The 19,176-nt window shown below is 41.4% G+C and overlaps 1 protein-coding gene and 1 pseudogene across 8 annotated transcripts in view; both read left to right on the top strand.

Moving 5' to 3' along the window:
• Positions 1-19,176, top strand: part of LOC103875500 (protein FAM81A) — an 88,166-nt gene that overhangs the window by 43,287 nt on the left and 25,703 nt on the right. For all 8 annotated transcript variants that reach the window (XM_021940616.2, XM_021940615.2, XM_021940622.2 and 5 more), the window contains one exon: positions 13,596-13,714. In XM_021940616.2, coding sequence (XP_021796308.1) covers positions 13,596-13,714 — 119 coding nt within the window. The remainder of the gene's footprint in view (positions 1-13,595; positions 13,715-19,176) is intronic.
• LOC100998397 lies at positions 5,624-6,240 on the top strand (annotated as a pseudogene).

Genomic DNA, 19,176 nt, shown 5'->3' with positions numbered 1-19,176 from the left:
TAGAATTCTTTCCTGTATTCTTCAAAGCACTTCTTTCTTACATTTTTATTCATTTATTTTTTGAGACAGGGTCTTGCTCTGTTGCTCAGGCTGGAGTGCACTGGTGGGAACATGGCTCACTGCAGCCTCTGCTTCCCAGGGTCAAGCAATCCTCTTGCCTCAGCCTCCCGAATACCTAGGACCAGGGGTGTGCACCACAACTCGTGGCTAATTAAAAAAAAAAAAAAAGTGTGTAGAGACAGGGTTTCACCATGTTTCCCAGGCTAGTCACAAACTCCTGGGCTCAGGCAATCCTCTTGCCTTGGCCTCCCAAAGTGCTGGGATTACAGGAGTCAGCCACCACACCTGGCCCCAGATCACTTCTAATGCAATACCTTATTCATCTGCATAAGAATTTGGAGAGTTAAACGGGCTTTTTTATTTCTAAGCATTTTGTTACAGCACATTTTTTTTTTCTGGCTATAAAAGTAATGTATGTCCACTGTGGGAAATACAAAAAAAAAAAAAAGAATAAACCATAATCCCACCCTAGAGATAAGTAAAACTTTCACATTCTAGTATTTTATATGCATCTTAATACACAGCTGGAATCATGTTCCATTATTTATTTTCTATGCTTTCTTTTTGCTTAATATGAAATTGTACACACTTTCCCTTGTTGGCTAAAAGCCCTTTGTGAACCTCTGAGTGTTTGTGTAATAATGTACCTTGTAAAATACTTAACGTGTGTATCACACTATGAAGACATTTTTATGCGTACATTTTTCTTATTATTTCATTTAATATTAATTCCAAGAACTAGATTTACTGGGTCAAAAGTTATGAACATTATGAATATATATTTTTTGGCATTGGTCTCCAGAAAAGTTGTATTGGGAAGGGCCAGCTGTGCCTTTTTTTTATTTTATTTTTTATTTGAGACGAAGTCTTGCTCTGTCGCCCAGACTGGAGTGCAGTGGCACAATCTCGGCTCACTGCAAGCTCCGCCTCCCAGGTTCACGCCATTCTCCTGCCTCAGCCTCCCGAGTAGCTGGGACTACAGGCACCCGCCACCACGCCCGGCTAATGTTTTTGTATTTTTAGTAGAGACGGGATTTCACCGTGTTAGCCAGGATGGTCTCGATCTCCTGACCTTGTGATCCGCCTGCCTTGGACTCCCAAAGTGCTGGGACTACAGGCGTGAGCCACCGCGCCTGGCAGCTGTGCCTTTTTTATTTCTGTTTTTTAGGCAAGCAAAAGATACTGAAACCTTTTTTGATTTTTGATATATTTTTAGCATTATAGATTTAAAATATTTGCTTCTTTAATAAGTGAAAATGCTATTTCTGAGGTTTTAAAAAATAGACTTTATTTTTTAGAGCATTTTTTTGGTTCACAGCAAAATTGAGCATATACTCTCTGCCCCCACACATGCGTAGCCTCTCCCACTATCAACATCCCACACCAGAGTTATATGTTATAATAGTATGATTTGTACTTCTTGTTTCTTTGCTTACTAGAAAAGTTGAACCTTTTTTAAAATGTGTTTTTTAAAGCCCCTTTTTTGTGAATTGCTTTCCATTTTCATTGCTTGGTGATTGAAAAACAACTCAAATGAAATAAGATTGGTTATAGCCTTTGTCATTTCTATAATGTCTGTTTTGTTCTGTTATTTGAGATGGAGTTTTGCTCTTGTCATCCAGGCTGGAGTGCAATGGTGTGATCTCAGCTCACTACAATCTCCACCTTCTGGGTTTAAGCAATTCTCCTGCCTCAGCCTCCTGAGTAGCTGGGATTACAGGCACCTGTCACCATGCCTGGCTAATTTTTGTATTTTTAGTAGAGATGGGATTTTACCATGTTGGCCAGGCTGGTCTCGAACTCCTGACGTCAGGTGATCCACCTGCCTCAGCCTCCCAAAGTGCTGGGATTATGGGCGTGAGCCACCACGCCCAGCTCTATAGTGTCTAATACAGTGTATTAGGCACTGGGCTCGTTCTCTAGCTTTGGTTTTCTGGGAATGGGGTCCAAGAATTTGCGTGCATAACAAGCCATCTGGGTGAGACTTACGTACCCCAAAGATGTTTGAGAACCACTGGTCTTATGCCTTACTATAGGCAAAGGTTTGCACCACTACATGGAAAAAGAATAAGTGTTACTTTCTATTGACTCTAACTAATAGGTGTTACTTCCTATTAAGAGAGAGTGCATGAGAGCTTGCCAGCGCCTCAGTGGAAGAGTGCCAGAACCACATTAGTCAGATGTGAAGTTGCCTTGCAAGAATGTATTCAGATGACTCACATTTTGTCATTCACAGGTGATTGTAACTAGTTTGTATTCCTCTTCATAGAGCAGGTTCATTGAGAAAAAGCTGGAAGCTACAGAAATTCATAGATAGGTCTTGAAATTCTAAATTCTTTCTGGTGAAATTTTTTTTTTTTTTTTTTTGACGGAGTCTTGCTCTGTTGCCTAGGCTGGAGTGCAGTGGCACGATCTTGGCTCACTGCAACCTTCGCCTCCTGGGTTCAAGTAATTCTTGTGCCTCAGCCTCCTGAGTAGCTGGGACTACAGGTGTGTGCTATCATGCCCGGCTAATTTTTGTATTTTTAGTAGAGACGGGGTTTCACCATGTTGGTCAGGCTGGTCTCGAACTCCTGATCTTGTGATCCACTCGCTTCGGCCTCTCAAAGTGCTGGGATTACAGGTGTGAGCTACTGCGGCCGCCCAGTGAAATTTTCCTTTTTACTGTCAATGCCGCAAGCAGGTTTCCACTAAGGGAAACACAGAATATGTACATTCCTAATTTCTTTTTCTTTTTTACTAAGAAGTTTGAAAATCTGGAAAAAAATACACAAGTATTTTCGTTATGTATGTTATACTTCAAAAAAAGAAAAGAAAATATAGTTAAGAAGAGGGAGCACAAAAACAAATTATGTAAGCATAATTACATCTCTACTTGGGCTTTTCCTATTCATTTCCTGCAAATTGTTAGTACATCAGAAACCATCAAAATTCCTAGAAATAAATAGTAACAAGCAGATACCCAGGAATATAATCTCAAGAAACCCTTGAATTGACACAGAAGGCAAGAGAAGGTGGTGGTTTAGTGTGCCTGTCTCCATTCTGTTCCCAATCCAGGTGCCACCTTCCTGAACAGTTGGGATAGGCAGGCAGGAAGGCCTGGGGAGCCAGCAGGATCCCATGGTTAGGAGTCTCAGGAGGAGGGTCCAGGCTCACACCTGTGAGTGAGCTTGCCCCATGGAGGGGTGGAGGGGTTGTAGGGTGGGCTTGTTCCCCACTGTCTCTGGGCTGGGAGAGCTGAGGGAATAGGATGTAAAGAGGCATCCTCCTGGTATCTCACCTGGAGACAGGCCCTGTGCTTCCCACTGGCTGCACCACCAGCCCATAAGCCCCTTCCACTACTATCAAGACTACCTACTTAAGGCACTCCAGTAACTAGAGAGAGGAAAGTCACATCACATCTAATGGGGCCCTGCAGCCACAAGGAGGAAGAATAAGCACTGCCCTTAACACAGGTGCAGATGAAATAGAAAACAGGTAGGCCTTGAATAAAAAAATAATTCCTACATTTAAGGAGATCCAAGTGTCACATAACATTTCTTCTTGAACTTAAATTTCTAAAAGTCAGTAGATGGACAGGAGGGCAGAGGAAGATGGCAGAATAGAAGCCTCCACCAATTGTCCTCCCCACATGAACATCAAATTTAACAACTATCTACAAAATAAAGCACCTTCCTAAGAACCAGAAAGCAGGTGAGCGATCACAATACCTGATTTTAACATCATGTCACAGAAAGAGGCACTGAAGAGGTAGGAAGGACAGTCTTGAATCACTGACACCACCCCTCCCCCGTCCCCCGTCAGCAGACCACGTGGCTCAGAGAGAGTCTGTGTGCTTTGGGGAGGGAGAGTGCAGTGTTTATGGGACACTGTTTTGGAATGCAGGGCGGCCAACCAGCGGTGATAACCAAGTAGTGTGCCATGGGCCTTGGGCAAGAGTCTGAGACATTCTGGCTTTAGGGGTGCCTCTACACATTCACAGCTGTAGTGGCTGTCAGGAGAGACTCCTTCTGCTTGAGAAAAGCAGAGGGAAAAGTAAAGGGGACTTTGTCTTTGGCTTAGGTACCAGCTCGGCCACAGTGGAGAAGAGCACCAAGCAGGCTTTTGGGGTCCCTGACTCCACGCCTTGGCTCTTGGACTCTTGGATCTCTAGATGTACCCTGGGCTAAATGCGGGCCCCACTGCTCTGAAGGGTGAGTCCCAGGCCTGACAGGATTCACTACAAGCTGAATGAAGAGCCCTTGGGCCTTAAGTGAACAATGGCAGTAGCCTGACTTTATTCCCTGTGGGCATGTGGTGGACACAGGGAGACTCCTCACCCTGGGGGAAGGGGAGGGAAGAGTGGGAAGGACTTTGGTGGTTTCAGCACTAGCTCAGCCGCAGTAGAATAGAGTACCAGGTAGATTTCTAAGGTTTCTGATTCTAGGCCGGGGCACCTGGACAGCGTCCCTGGACCTGCCTGGAGCCTGGGGGAACTCATTGCCTTTAGGGGAAGGACAGAAGCCTGGCTGGCTTCACCACTTGCTGATTGTAGAGCCCTAGGGCCTTGAGTGAACATAGGGGTGGCCATGTAGTGATTATAGCAGGCCTTGAGCAAGATTCGGTGCTGTGCTGGCTTTAGGTCAGACCCATCACAGTCCCGGTGGTGGTGGCTACAGAGGTGCTTGTGTACCCCTTCCCAGCTCCAGGTAGCTCAGCACAAAGAAAGAAAGACTTTTCTTGTTTGGGAGAAAATAAGGGAAGAGAATGAGAGTCTCTACCTGGTAATCCAGAGAAATCTTCTGGATCTTTTCCAAGACCGCAAAGGTAGTACTTCTACAAGTATGCAAGAACTACAGTGTTATTGTGCTTGGGGTACCCCCTAATGCAGATATGGTTGTAGTGACCGAAAACTTAGATTACTTAACACCCAAGTCCCTTTGAATATCTGGAAAGCCTTCCCAAGAAGGATGGGTACAAACATTGACTAACATCCACAAGCATCAAGACCGTGTAGGAAAACATTACCTCACCAAATTAACTAAATAAGACACCAGAAGTCAATCCCAGAGAGACAAAGATATGTGACCTTTTCGATAGATAATTCAAAATAGCTGTTTTGAGGAAACTCAAAGAAATTCAAGATAACACAGAGAAGGAATTCAGAATCCTATCAGATAAATTTAACAAAGAAATTGAAATAATTGGCCAGGAGCAGTGGCTCACACCTGTAATCCCAGCACTTTGGGAGGCCAAGGCAGGTGGATCACCTGAGGTCAGAAGTTCGAGACCAGCCTGGCCAACATGGTGAAACCCCATCTCTACTAAAAATACAAAAATTAGCTGGGTGTGGTGGCGGGTGCCTGTAATCCCAGCTACTCAGGAGGCTGAGGCAGGAGAATCGCTTGAACCCAGGAGGCAGATGTTGCAGTAAACCAAGATTGTGCCACTGCACTCCATCCTTCTGGAAAGAAAGAAAGAGAAAGAGAGAGAGAAAGAAAGGAGGGAGGGAGGGAGGGAAGGAAGGAGAGAGAGAGAGGGAGAGAGAAAGGAAAAGAAAGAAATAGAAAAAAAGAAAAAGAAAGAAGGGAGGGAGGGAAGGAAGAAGGAAGGAAGGAAGGAAAGAGAGAGAGAAAGAGGAGCTGGGATGAGCTGTGCTCCTGGAGGAAGCAAGGGAGCCCAGCTGGAGCCATAGCCAGTACAGTGGTAGCAGTTGGACTGACCATTGCTGCTGCAGGATTTGCAGGCTGTTATGTTTTGCAAGCCATGAAGCATATGGAGCCTCAAGTAAAACAAGTTTTTCAAAGCCTACCAAAATCTGCCTTCAGTGGTGGCTATTATAGAGGTGGGTTTGAACCCAAAATGACAAAATGGGAAGTAGCATTAATACTAGGTGTAAGCCCTACTGCCAATAAAGGGAAAATAAGAGATGCTTATCAATGAATTATACTTTTAAATAATCCTGACAAAGGAGGATCTCCTTATATAACAGCCAAAATCAGTGAAGCTAAAGATTTACTAGAAGATCAAGCTAAAAAATGAAGTAAATGTATGATGAATTTTAAGTTCATATTAGTTTATGTATATGAGTACTAAGTTTTTGTAATAAAATGCCTCAGAGCTACAATAGAAAGATGAAAGAAAGAAAGAGAAAGAAAAAGAAAGAAAGAAAGAGAAAGAAAGGAGAGAGGGAGGGAGGAAGGAAAGAAGGAAGGAAGGGAAGATAGAGGGAAAGACAGAAAGAAAGAGAAAATTAAAAAGAAGCAGAAATTCTGGAGCAGAAAAATGCTAGTGACATACTGAAGAATGCATCAGTCTGTTAGCAGAATTGATCAAACAGAAGAAAGAATTAGTGAGCTTGAAGCCAGGCTATTTGAAAATACACAGTCAGAGGAGACAAAAGAAAAAAAAGAATGAAAAAAGAATGATGCACAAGATCTACAAGATCTAGAAAGTAGCTTCAAAAGGATAAATCTAAAAGTACTGGTTTTTAAGGGGAGGTAGAGCGAGAGATAGTGGTAGAAAGTTTATCGAAAGGGATAACAGAGAACTTCCCAAACAAAAGATATCAAAATTCAAGTACAAGAAATCAAAATTCAAGCACAAGAAGGTTATAGAATACCAAGTAGATTTAACTCAAAGAAGACTACCTCAAGGCATTTAATAACCAAACTCCCAAAGGTCAAGGATAAAGAAGGGATCCTAAAGGCAGCAAGACAAAAGAAACAACATACAATGGAGCTCCAATATGTTTGGCAGCAGACTTGTGGCATGACATATTTAAAGTGCTAAAGGATAAAAACACTTAGCATAAAACCTACCATAGTGTATCTGGTGAAAATATCCTTCAAACATGAAGGAGAAATAAAGACTTTCCCAGACAAACAAAAGCTGAGGGATTTATCAACACCAGGCCTGTCCTACAAGAAATGCTAAAAGGAGTTCTTCAACATGCAAGAAAAGAATGTTAATGAGCAATGAGAAATCATCTGAAGGTACAAAACTCACTGGTAATAGTAAGTACACAGAAAAACCCAGAATATTATAATACTCCAATTGTGGTATGTAAACTATTCATTATCTTAAATAGCAAGATGAAAAGATGAACCAACCAAAAATAATAACAACTTTTCCAGACATAGACAGTACAATAAGATATGAATAGAAACAATGAAAAGTTAAAAAGTGTGGAGATGATGTTAAAGTATAGATTTAGCAGCACTTCTGAATATATATGTAATATATATATGTGAAAATAAAGTATAGAGCTTTTACTACTTTTCTTTTTGCTTGTTTGTTAGTTTGTTTGTAAGTGCCTACATCAAAAAAGAAGAAAATCTTCAAATAAACAATCTAAGGATATGTCTTAAAGAATCAGAAAATCAAGAGCAAACCAAACTCAGTGGAATAAAGGAAATAATGAAGATCAGATCAGAAATAAGTGAAATGAGAACAATACAAAAAAATCAAAGAAACAAAAAGTTGGGTTTTTGAAAAGATAAGCAAATTGACAAACTTTAGCTAGACTAAGAACAAAACAGAAAAGACCCAACTAAATAAAATCAGAGATGAAAAAGAAGACATTACAACCGGTATCACAGAAATTCAAAGGATCATTAGAGGCTACTATGAGCAACTATATGCCAAAAAATTAGAAAACCTAGAATAAATGGATAAATTCTTAGATACATACAACCTACCACAATTGAATAATGAAGAAATCCAAAACCTGAATAGACCAGTAACAAGTAATGAGATTGAAGCCATAATAAAAAAAGCCTCCTAGCAAAGAAAAGCCCAGGACCCAATGGCTTCACTGGTAAATTTTACCAAACATTTAAAGAGAATTAATAGCAATCATACTGTAACTATTCTGAAAAGTAGAAGAGGAGGAAATATTTCCAAACTCGTTCTACAAGGCCAGTATTACCTTGGTACCGAAATTAAACAAAGAAGCAAAAAAAAAAAAAAAAACAAACAAACAAAAAAAAAACCCCAAAAAACAATAAAAAACCTACAGGCCAATATCCCTATTGAATATTGATGCAGAAACCCTCAACAAAATACTAGGAAACGGAATTCAGCAACACGTTAAAAAGATCATTCATAATTACCAAGGGGGATTTATTCCAGGGATGCAAAAATGGTTCAACATACGCAACCAGTCAGTGTGATACATCATATCAACAGAATGAAAGACAAAAAACATATGATCATTTCAACTGATGCTGAAAAAGCATTTGATAAAATTCAACATCCCTTCATGAGAAAAGCCCTCAAAAAACTAGGTATACAAGGAACACATCTCAACATAATAAAAGCCATATATGACAGACCCACAGTTAGTATCATACTAAATGGGGAAGAATGGAAAGTCTTTATCTAAGATCTGGAACACGAAAAGGATGCCCACTTTTACTACTGTTATTCCACATAGTACTAGATGTCCTAGCTAAAGCAATCAGACGAAAGAAATAAAGGGCATCCAAATTGGAAAGGAAAAAGTCAAATTATTCTTGTTTGCAGATGATACGATCTTATATTTGGAAAAGCCTAAAGACTCCACCAAAAAACTCTTAGTACTGATAAACAAATTCAGTAAAATTTCAGGATACAAAATCAACATACAGAAATCAGTAGCATTTCTATATGCCAATGGGGAACAATCTGAAGAAGAAGTCAAGAAAGTAATCTCATTTACAATTGCTATAAATAAAATTAAATACTGGCCAGGTGCTGTGGCTCACGCCTGTAATCCCAGCACTTTGGGAGGCCAAGGTGGGCAGATTACTTGAGCTCAGGAATTTGAGACCAGCCTGGGTAACATGGCGAAACCCCATCTCTACCAAAAAAATAGCTGAGCATGGTGGTGCATGCCTGTGGTCCCAGCTACTTGGGAGGCTGACCTGGGAAGATTGCTTGTGCCTTGGGGGCAGAGGTTGCAATGAGCCAAGATAGCGCCACTGCTCTCCAGCCTGGGTGACAGCACAAGACCCTGTCTCAGTAATTAAATAAATAAATATAGGCCAGGCACAGGGGCTCATGCCTGTAGACCCAGTACTTTGGGAGGCCGAGGCGGGTGGATCAGTAGATTGAGACCATCCTGGCTAACACGGTGAAACCCTGTCTCTACTGAAAATACAAAAAAAAAAAAAATTAGTCAGACGTGGTGGCAGGCACCTGTAGTCCCAGCTACTTAGGAGGCTGAGGCAGGAGACCGGCGTGAACCCGGGAGGCAGAGGTTGTAGTTAGCTGAGATCGTGCCACTGCACTCTAACCTGGGCAACAGAGCGAGACTCCATCTCAAAAATAAAAAATAAAAGTAAATAAATATATACATATATACACATACATACCTATGAATTAACCGAAGAAGTGAAAGATCTCTGCAATGAAAACTATAAAACATTGATGCGAGAAATTGAAGAAGACTCATAAAAATGGAAAGATATTCCATGGTCATGGAATGGAATACATAATATTGTTAAAATGTCTGTACTACCCAAATCAATCTACAGATTCAATGCAATCCCTATCAAAATACCAATGGCATTCTTCACAGAAATAGAAAAAAAAAATCATAAATTTCATATGGAACCACAAAATACCAAAAAAGTCAAAACTATCCTGAGCAAAAGAACAAAACTGGAGAAGTCACATTACCTGACTTCCAATTATACTACAGAGCTACATTAACCAAAACAGCATGGCACTGGCATAAAAATAGATACATAGAGCAATGGAACAGAATAGAGAACCCAGAAACAAATCTATACATCTACAGCAAAATCCTTTTTGAAAAGGTGCCATGATCATGCAATGGGGAAAGGACAGTCTGTTCAATAAGTGGTGCTGGGAAAACTGAATATCCATATGCAGAAGCATGAAACTAGACCCCTATTTCATACCGTATACAAAAAATCAAATCAAAACGGATTAAAGATTAGAGAGAAGCAGAAAAAATAACTATTGGGTACTGGGCTTAATGTACAGAATCTGTACAATAACACATTAAACTCAGTACCCAATAGTTGTGTTTAATTATCTTACAGAAATAATCTGTACAACAAACATCCATGGCATGAGTTTACCTATGTAAAAAACCTTCACATATACCCCCGAACCAAAAATAAAAGTTGAAAAAAAAAAAAAAGACTTAAATCTAAGACCTCAAACTATGAAACAACTAAAATAAAACATTGGATAAACTCTCTAGGACATTGGAGTGGGCAAAGATTTCTTGAGATATACCCTACAAGCACAGGCAACCAAAGCAAAAATGGACAAATGGAATCAAATTAAGTTAAAAAGCTGCTGCATATCAAAAGAAACAACAAAGCGAAGGGAGAACATAGTTGCAAACTATCCATCTGACAAGGGATTAATCACCAGAATACATAAGGAGCGCAAACAACTCTATACGAAAAAATCTAATAATCTATGTTAAAAATGGGCAAAAGATCTGAATAAACATTTGTCAAAAGAAGACATACAAATGGCAAACACAGGTATATGAAAAGGTGCTCAACATCATTGATCATTAGAGAAATGCAAATCAAAACTATAATGAGATATTGGCTGAGCGCAGTGGCTCACACCTGTAATCCCAGCACTTTGGGAGGCTGAGGTGGGTGAATTACTTGAAGCCAGGGGTTTGAGACGAGCCTGGCCAACACGGCGAAACTCCATCTCTACTAAAAATACAAAAAAAAATTAGCCTGGCATGGTGATGCATACCTGTAATCCCATCTACTTGGAAGGCTGAGGCATGAGAATCACTTGAACCCAGGAGGTGGAGGTTGCAGTGAGCCGGTATCATGCCACTACACTCCAGCTTGGGTGACAGTGAGACTCAGTCTCAAAAAGCAAACAAACAAACAAACAAAACTACAGTGAGATATCATCTCACCTGAGTTAAAATGGCTTTTATCCAAAAGACAGGCAATATCAAATGCTGGCAAGGATATGGAGAAAAGGGAACACTCCTACAGTGTTGGTGGGAATGTAAATTAGTACAACCACTGTGGAGAACACTTTGGAGGTACCTCACAAAACTAAAAACAGAGCTACCGTATGATTCAGCAATCCCACTGCTAGGTATATACCTACAAGAAAGGAAATCAGTATATGGAAGAGATATCTGCACTCCCATGTTTATTGCAGCACTATCCACAATAGCCAAGGTTTGGAAGCAAGCCAAGTGTCCATCAACAGGCAAATGGATCAAGAAGTGTGGTGCAGATACACAATGGAGTGTATTCAGCCATAAGAAAGAATGAGGTTCTGTCATTTGCAAAAACATGGATAGAACCAGAGGTCATTATGTTAAGTGAAATGAAATAAGCCAGGCACAGCAAGATAAGCTTCGCATGTTCTCACTCACTTGTGGGAGCTAAAAATTAAAACAATTGAACTCACGGAGATAGAGAGTAGAATGATGGTTACCAGAGGCTGAGAAGAATAGTGGGAGGTAGGGTGGAAATGTGAATGATTAATGGGTATTAAAAATAGTTAGAATTAATAAGATCTAGAATTTGATAGCACAACAGGGTGACCTTAGTCAATAATAATTTAATTGTACATGTAAAAATAACTAAAAGTATAATTGGGTTGTTTGTAATAGAAACAATAAATACTTGAGGTGATGGATACATCATTCACCCTGATGTGATTATTACACATTGTATGTCTGTATCAAAATAGCCCATGGCTGGGCATGGTGGCTCAACCCTGTAATCCCAGCACTTTGGGAGGCCGAGGTGGGTGGATCACCTGAGGTCAGGAGTTCAACACCAGCCTGGCCAACATGGCAAAATCCCATCTCTACTAAAACATACAAAAAATAGCCGGGCGTGGTAGTGGGCACCTGTAATCACAGCTACTCGAGAGACTGAGGCAGGGAGAATTGGTTGAACCTGAGAGGCGGAGGTTGCAGTGAGCCGAGATTATGCCACTGCACTCCAGCCTTGGTGACAGGGCAAGACTCCATCTCAAAAAAAAAAAAAAAAAAAAAAAATCCCATATACCCCATAAATATATACATCTACTATGTATCCACAAAAATTAAAAATTAAAACAAAGTCAGTAGATGAATGAGAGGCAATCAGTTGCCCCCAAGACAAAGTAGAAGAAATCCCTGAGACATTACAACCAAAGGTAAACAGAGAGGAACCACAAAGGAAAGGTTAAAAGCCTTGGTGGACAGATCCAGGACACCCAGCATGTCCGTAATAGGAGTTCCAGAGGAGAAAAAGAAACAGATGGAGAAGAAATACTAGTTACACAGGAGAAGAAATTTTACCTGAGTTGAAGACATTTTTTTGTAGAGATGTAGTCTTGCTTTATTATGTAGGCTGGACTCGAACTTCTGGCCTCAAGCCATCCTTTCACCTCAGCCTTCCAAAGTGCTAAGATTACAGGCATGAGCCACTGTGCTAGGAATATTTTTATAAAATCACAAGTCAATACAATTAGAAATAAATAATACAAATGACTAAAAAAAACCTTAACTGCTTGAAAATGAAAAAAACCCACAATTCTAAGTAATACTTAGATTCCTAAGATATCTTTAGATCAAAGAGGAATTCTAAACTGCCATTAAAATATTGAAAAAAGAAAACCCTCTATATCCAATCTATGGACCCAGCAAATACTGTATTATAAAGAAAATGCCGGCTGGCGCCATGGCTCACGCCTATAATCCCAGCACTCTGGGAGGTTGAGGCGGGCGGATCGCCTGAGATCAGGAGTTCAAGACCAGCCTGGCCAACGTGGTGAAACTCTGTCTCTACTAAAAAGACAAAACTTAGCCAGATGTGATGACACATGCCTGTAATCCCAGCTACTCGGGAAGCTGAGGCAGGGGAATTGCTTGAACCTGGGAGGCAGAAGTTGCACTGAGATTGTGCCACTGCACTCCAGCCTGGGCAACAGAGCAAGACTCCATCTCAAAGAAAAAGAAAATGGCTTCATTACTAAGGAAGAAATACTAAAACTAAAGGAACTTAGTTTTTTTGTTTTTTGTTTTTTGTTTTTTGTTTTGAGACGGAGTCTCGCTCTGTTGCCCAAGCTGGAGTTCAGTGGTGCCATCTCCGCTCACTGCAAGCTCCGCCTCCCGGGTTCACGCCATTCTCCTGCCTCAGCCTCCCGGGGTAGCTGGGACTATAGGCGCCCACCACTGCGTCCGGCTAATTTTTGTATTTTTAGTAGAGATGGGTTTTCACCGTGTTGGCCAGGATGGTCTCCATCTCCTGACTTTGTGATCTGCCTGCCTCGGCCTTCCAAAGTGCTGGGATTACAGGCGTCAGCCACCGCGCCCGGCCGGAACTTGGTTTTTAATGGTAAATAAAGGGACTTGCTCTGGGAGGAGCCTCTAAGGTCTCTGCCTATCTAGGCCCCCTAGTTCTCTGTTTAAGTGTGCATCAGGTGACCGTTGAAAAGGAGTCTCTTATGAAAGACTGAGTTAAACATTCTAATTTTTGCCAAAAGTAGAAAATGCTTTTGTGGAAGCATGTGAATTCTTAGATGACTCCCTTAGTGTTTTTTATGTTGCCCAGGTACTCCAGGAGCAGATTCGTGCCCGGGACAACATTAGCTATGGAACTAATTCTGCCTTAAAGACCCTGGAGATGCGCCAGCTCTCCGGTTTGGGAGATCTTCGAGGAAGAGTGGCAAGGTAGGTGTTCAAATGTTGGGGTCTCTGTTCATCAAAAACCGTTTTCTATAAACTCCATTATAGTGGGGAATGTATTAAGGAAGCCCCAAAGCAAATGCCTTGCATTCCTTTAGTACATTCCCTCCCTGCTTTGGCCATAAAATCCAGTGGTAGGAGTTAAACCTGGTTGTGAGGGCGCCATGGGTTTCTTTTGTTACGAAATTGGTGTTGTCTTCATGGGAAGAAATGATGGGAGAACTCCCTCAACTGACCTTGTAACTTGATAGGGTAGTACTATGTTTATTGAATCCGATAATATAAAGTTGACATAGTTCGTATGTCGTTTTGGAAATTTAATTTTTCCTGTTATTCATTTTTATTTTATTTTCTGAAAGTATTGGTCTGGGAAAGATTGGAAACTTAGAAAAAAGATCTTTCTCCTCAGTATGAAAAGTGCTATTTTCTCAAAGTGTGCTGCGTGGACCAGCAACCTCAACATCACCGGGGAGCTTGTTAGAAATGTACTGTCGCCAGCCCACCCTGCAACTACTGAGTTAGAATCTGCATTTTAACAAGGGCCCTGAATTCATATGCATGGGAAAGTCTGGGAAGCACTGCACCGGGACCGTGTCTAGGGCTATTTTTATCTGACTGGGACAAATTTGTCCGAAGTATTTATGGGCCTCTTCTGCCCTCTGCTGGGGCTAAGAGCCAAGTACATTAATACGTATCAGCACCGGAGCTGAGGAGCAAATGGCACTTCCCGTCAGCCTGAGGTGGCAATGAGGGTGGTCTGCAAGGAGACGGGCGGAAGAAAGAACAAGGACCTTTAGCATGCAAGGCCTCTGGAGCAGGGAGGAGTAGTGTTAGGGTGTGTTTGTGCAGACAACATGTCGAGGGCCTTGAACGCTGGGCATGTGTGTTTGGGTCCGCTGGGTAAAGATCAGTCTAATAGCAGAGGGCTGCATGGATTGGATGGGGGACAGGTTGATCACTCTCCTTCTGTGATTTTCTGTCCTCATCAGGATGAACTTCAGTATCCTTAGTGTGATCCTTGGTGATGACACCCTGTTGACTCCCTCTCCTCTCTCTCCCCTTGCACTGTACCTTTCAGCAGTGATCAACTCTTTGTTAGTCCCTGAATAAGCCATGCTCGTCTATTGCTACACTTTTGTATGTGCTGTTCTCGTACCTAGCATTCCTTTTCCTCCTCTTTTTCTTTTCTTTTTATTTTTGAGACAAGCCTCACTCTGTCGCCCAGGCTGGAGTGCAGTGGCACAATCTCGACTTACTGCAACCTCCACCTCCTGGATTCAAGCAATTCTGTCTCAGCCTCCCGAGTAGCTGGGACTACAGGCACCTGCCACCACACCCAGCTAAGTTTTGTATTTTTAGTAGAGATGAGGTTTTAACCATGTGGGCCAGGTTGGCTTCTAACTCCTGACCTCAGGTGATCCGCCCACCTTGGCCTCCCAGAGCGCTGGGATTACAGGTGTGAGCCACCGTGCCCAGCCTCCTCCTCCTTTTCTAACTTCTTTTCAGTCTTTAAAGTTCAGCTGAAGTGTCACCCCCTCTGGGAGTCTTCCCTGACACCCCCACTCCATAGAGCTCTCCTAGCACTCACTGCTCTATTGAGTCTCTCTGTTGTCTTCCTCACTCTGCTGCCTTTACTGTGTTGGAGGGGGGTTCCAGATGTGTTATCTCTCTATAGCTGAGTGCCTGGAATAGTCTCTGGAAAACAGTAGGTACTCAACATGCATCATCCATTTTGATGAAGAAATGACCTTGGAAACTCACTGTAAGAGGGCTGGAAAACCTTAACTCTTTATTTGTGGAGTTCAGCTTAAAAGAAATACCAGCTCTGTGATACCTCTCAGAACAGCAGGGAGTTAGAAGAACTGGAGAGCTACAGGACAGAGTAGGGACTCTAGGAGGACTTTGAGGATTTTCATAGCCGCTTGAGTTGCAGATGAAGATCAAGTGATGGAATACATGTGAGAGGCTTGGTGCCCTGCATGCGATGAACAGGGCCTGCAACCACTGGTAGCTGTATCATCTCAGGGGCAAGAGCAGTGACATTGTCCTTATGATGCTGGTTCTAATACAAAGTAGAATAATTATTTTAAAATACTTTCAGGAATCTTATACTCTTCAGTTTCTTATCAACTTCTCTATCCAACTTGTTCCTTTCCTGTAACAAAAACTTTCACTCTAAAGGCATAAAAAATGTTTGTTATGAGTACTGGATATTTTTGATTTGTTTTTTAGCTCTATTAGTCTTTTGCCTGGAATGCTGATGAGACTTGATTGTTGAAATGAATTCATGTGAAATAAAAATTCTTTGGAAAAGCTTCTTGTCTTTCTTGTATTGATTATGAATTGTATTGGAGGGCTATGAACATTTTAAGTGGTATTCTTAAGTTACTAGATTGCTATATTATTTCATATTTAATTTTATAGTTTTTATGGGTCCATTGGTGATGTAATTAGTAGCAAAAGGGCCTTGATTTTTTTCGCTGTAAATCCAGCTCAGAAGGGCAAAGGCAAGTTCTCTATGGAGGTGAGATACACATTTAGCTCACGTGGCATACCATGTTCTAAACAGGACTTGATCAGACCTGAAGGCCCGATAGATGGCCCCCTTTCTCTCTCTCTCCTCTCTCTCTCTCTCTCTCTGTCTCTGAACAGCTTTAGTGAGAGCTAATTCAGGTACTATATAAGTCAACTACTTAAAGCACACAATTCAATGGTTTTTAGTATATTCACATAGTCGTGTAGTCATCATCACAATTGATTTCAGAACATTTTTATCATCCAAAAGGAAACCCCATACCCGTTAGCCGTCACTCCCCATTTTTCCCCAGCCTCCCCAGTTCCCCAGTCCATGGTAGGCCTACATTCTCTCTCTAATGGATTTCCCTCTTCTGAGCATTTCGAGTGAATGTGTTCCCTTGAGACTGGCTTCTGACACTTAGCATCATGTTTTCTGGGTTCATCCGTGTTGTAGCATGTATCAGTACTACATTCCTCCTTATGGCTGCCTAGTACCTCATTGTGTACTGCATTTAAAAAACCCATTCATCAGTTGAAAGTTTGGGTTGTTTCCACTTTTGACTATTTTAAATAATGCTGCTGTGAACATTTGTCTGTTTGTTTTTGTGTGCTCATAGGTTTTTATTTCCCTTGGATATGTACCTCGAATGAAAATGCTGAGTGACATGATAACTCTATATTTAACTTTTGAAGAACAGCGCAGCTAGACTGTTTGCGGAAATGGCCGCCATTTTACATTGCCCCCAGCAGTGTCTGAGAGCTCCGATTTCTTCACATCCTCACTAACAGTTGTTTCCTATCTTTTTGATTATAGCCATCCCAGTGGGTTTGAAGGGGTATCTCATTGTGGTTTTGATTGCATCCCCCTGAAGACTAATGGTGTTGAACATCGTTTAATGTGCTTACTGGTCATTGCCGTATCTTCTTTAGGGAAGTATTCAGATTCCTTGCCCATTTTTAAATTGGGTAATTGTCTTTTTATTATTGAAGCTGTAAGAGTTTAAAAATTATATATTCTAGATATAATTCCCTTATCAGATATCTGATTTGAAAAATTACTGTCCCATTCTAAGGGATGTCTTTTCATTCTCTTGTGTCTTTTGAAACTTAAAAATTTTTAATCTTTTCTTCAGTTGCTAGTGTTCGGGGTGTCATAGTTAAGAAACTGTTGCATAATCCAGGTCACAAATATTTATGCATATATTTTCTTTTTTAAGTTTTAAAGTTTCAGCTCTTACATTTAGGCCTTTGATCGATTTTTAGTTAATTTTTTCGTGTATGGTATAAGGTAGGGTTCCACATTTATTATTTTCCTTGTAGATATCTATTTATACCAGCAAAATATGTTGAAAAGTCTATTCTTTCCCCATCAAATTGTCTTAGCGCCCTAGTTGAAAATCACTTGGCGGCTGTGAACAGTGGCCACGTCTGTAATCCCAGCGCATTGGGAGGCCGAGGCAGACAGATCAGGAGGTCAGGAGTTCAAGACCAGCCTGACCAATATGGTGAAACCCCCGTCTCTACTAAAAATACAAAAATTAGCCAGGTATGGCGGCCTGCACCTGTAGTCTCAGCTACTCAGGAGGCTGAAGCAGGAGAATCGCTTGAACCTGGGAGGCAGGGGTTGCAGTGAGTCAAGATCTCGCCACTGCATGCCAGCCTGGGCAACAGAGCAAGACTCTATCTCAGGAAGGAAGGAAGGAAGGAAGGAAGGAGAGAGAGAGGAGAGAGAGAAAGAGAAAGAAAGAAAGAAGGAACGAAAGAAAGAAAGAAAGAAAGAAGGAAAGAAAGAAAGAAAGAAAAGAAAGAGAAAGAAAAGAAAGAAAGAAAGAGAAAGAAAGAAAGAAAATAAATCACTTGGCAATAGGTGTATAAATTTATTTGTGGATTCTCAATTCTATTGCATTGATTCCCAATTCTTTTCTTATGCTGGTGCCACACTGTCTTGATTACTATAGCTTTGTGGTAAATTTCGAAATTGAGAAGTGTGAGTCCTCCAACTTCATCCTGTTTTTTCAAGATTGTGTTAGCTGTTTTAGGTCCATTGTATTTTCTTATGAAATTTAGGATCAGTCCAGGTGCAGTGGCTTATGTTTATAATCCCAGCACTTTGGGAGGCCAAGGCAGGTGAATCACCTGAGGTCAGGAATTTGAGACGAGCCTGGCCAACATGGTGAAATCCCATCTCTACTAAAAAGACAAAAATTAGCTGGGTGTAGTAGCGCACACTTGTAATCTCCGCTCCTGGAGAGGCTGAGGCAGGAGAATCGCTTGAACCTAGAGGTTGCAGTGAGCCAAGATCATGCCACTGCACTCCAGCCTGGGTGACAGAGCAAAACTTTGTCTCAAATTTAAAAAAAGAAGAAGAAGAAGAAATTTAGGATCAGGCTGGACATGGTGGCTCACGCCTGTAATCCCAGCACTTTGGGATGCCGAGGTGGGCAGATCACGAGATAAGGAGTTTGAGACCAGCCTGGCCAATATGGTGAAACCTCTCTCTACTAAAAATACAAAAATTAAGCCAGGCGTGGTAGCGGCCACCTGTAATCACAGCTACTAGGGAGGCTGAGGCAGGATAATCTCTTGAACCTGAGAGACAGAGGTTGCGGTGAGCCGAGGTCCCGCCACTGCACTCCAGCCTGGGCAACAGAGAGAGACTCTGTCTCAAAAAAAAAAAAAAATTAGGATCAGTTTGTCAATTTCTGCAAAGAAACCAGTTGGAATATTGATAGGGACTGTGTTGAATCTGTAGATCTGTTTGGGGAATATTGCCATTTAAAAATATTGAGTCTTTCAGTGGGTTCAGTGTCTCATGGCTGTAATCCCAGGGATTTGGGAGGCCAAGGTAGGATGATTGCTTGAGGCCAGGAGTTTGAGACCAGCTTTGGCAACATAGCAAAACTCTATATCTATGAAAAAATGAATATGTT

The sequence above is a fragment of the Papio anubis genome, unplaced genomic scaffold (assembly GCF_008728515.1).
Source record: "Papio anubis isolate 15944 unplaced genomic scaffold, Panubis1.0 scaffold194, whole genome shotgun sequence".
Taxonomy (NCBI): Eukaryota; Metazoa; Chordata; class Mammalia; order Primates; family Cercopithecidae; genus Papio; species Papio anubis.
The sequence above is the reverse complement of the archived record's forward strand: the minus strand, read 5'-3'. Positions and strand labels throughout refer to the sequence as shown.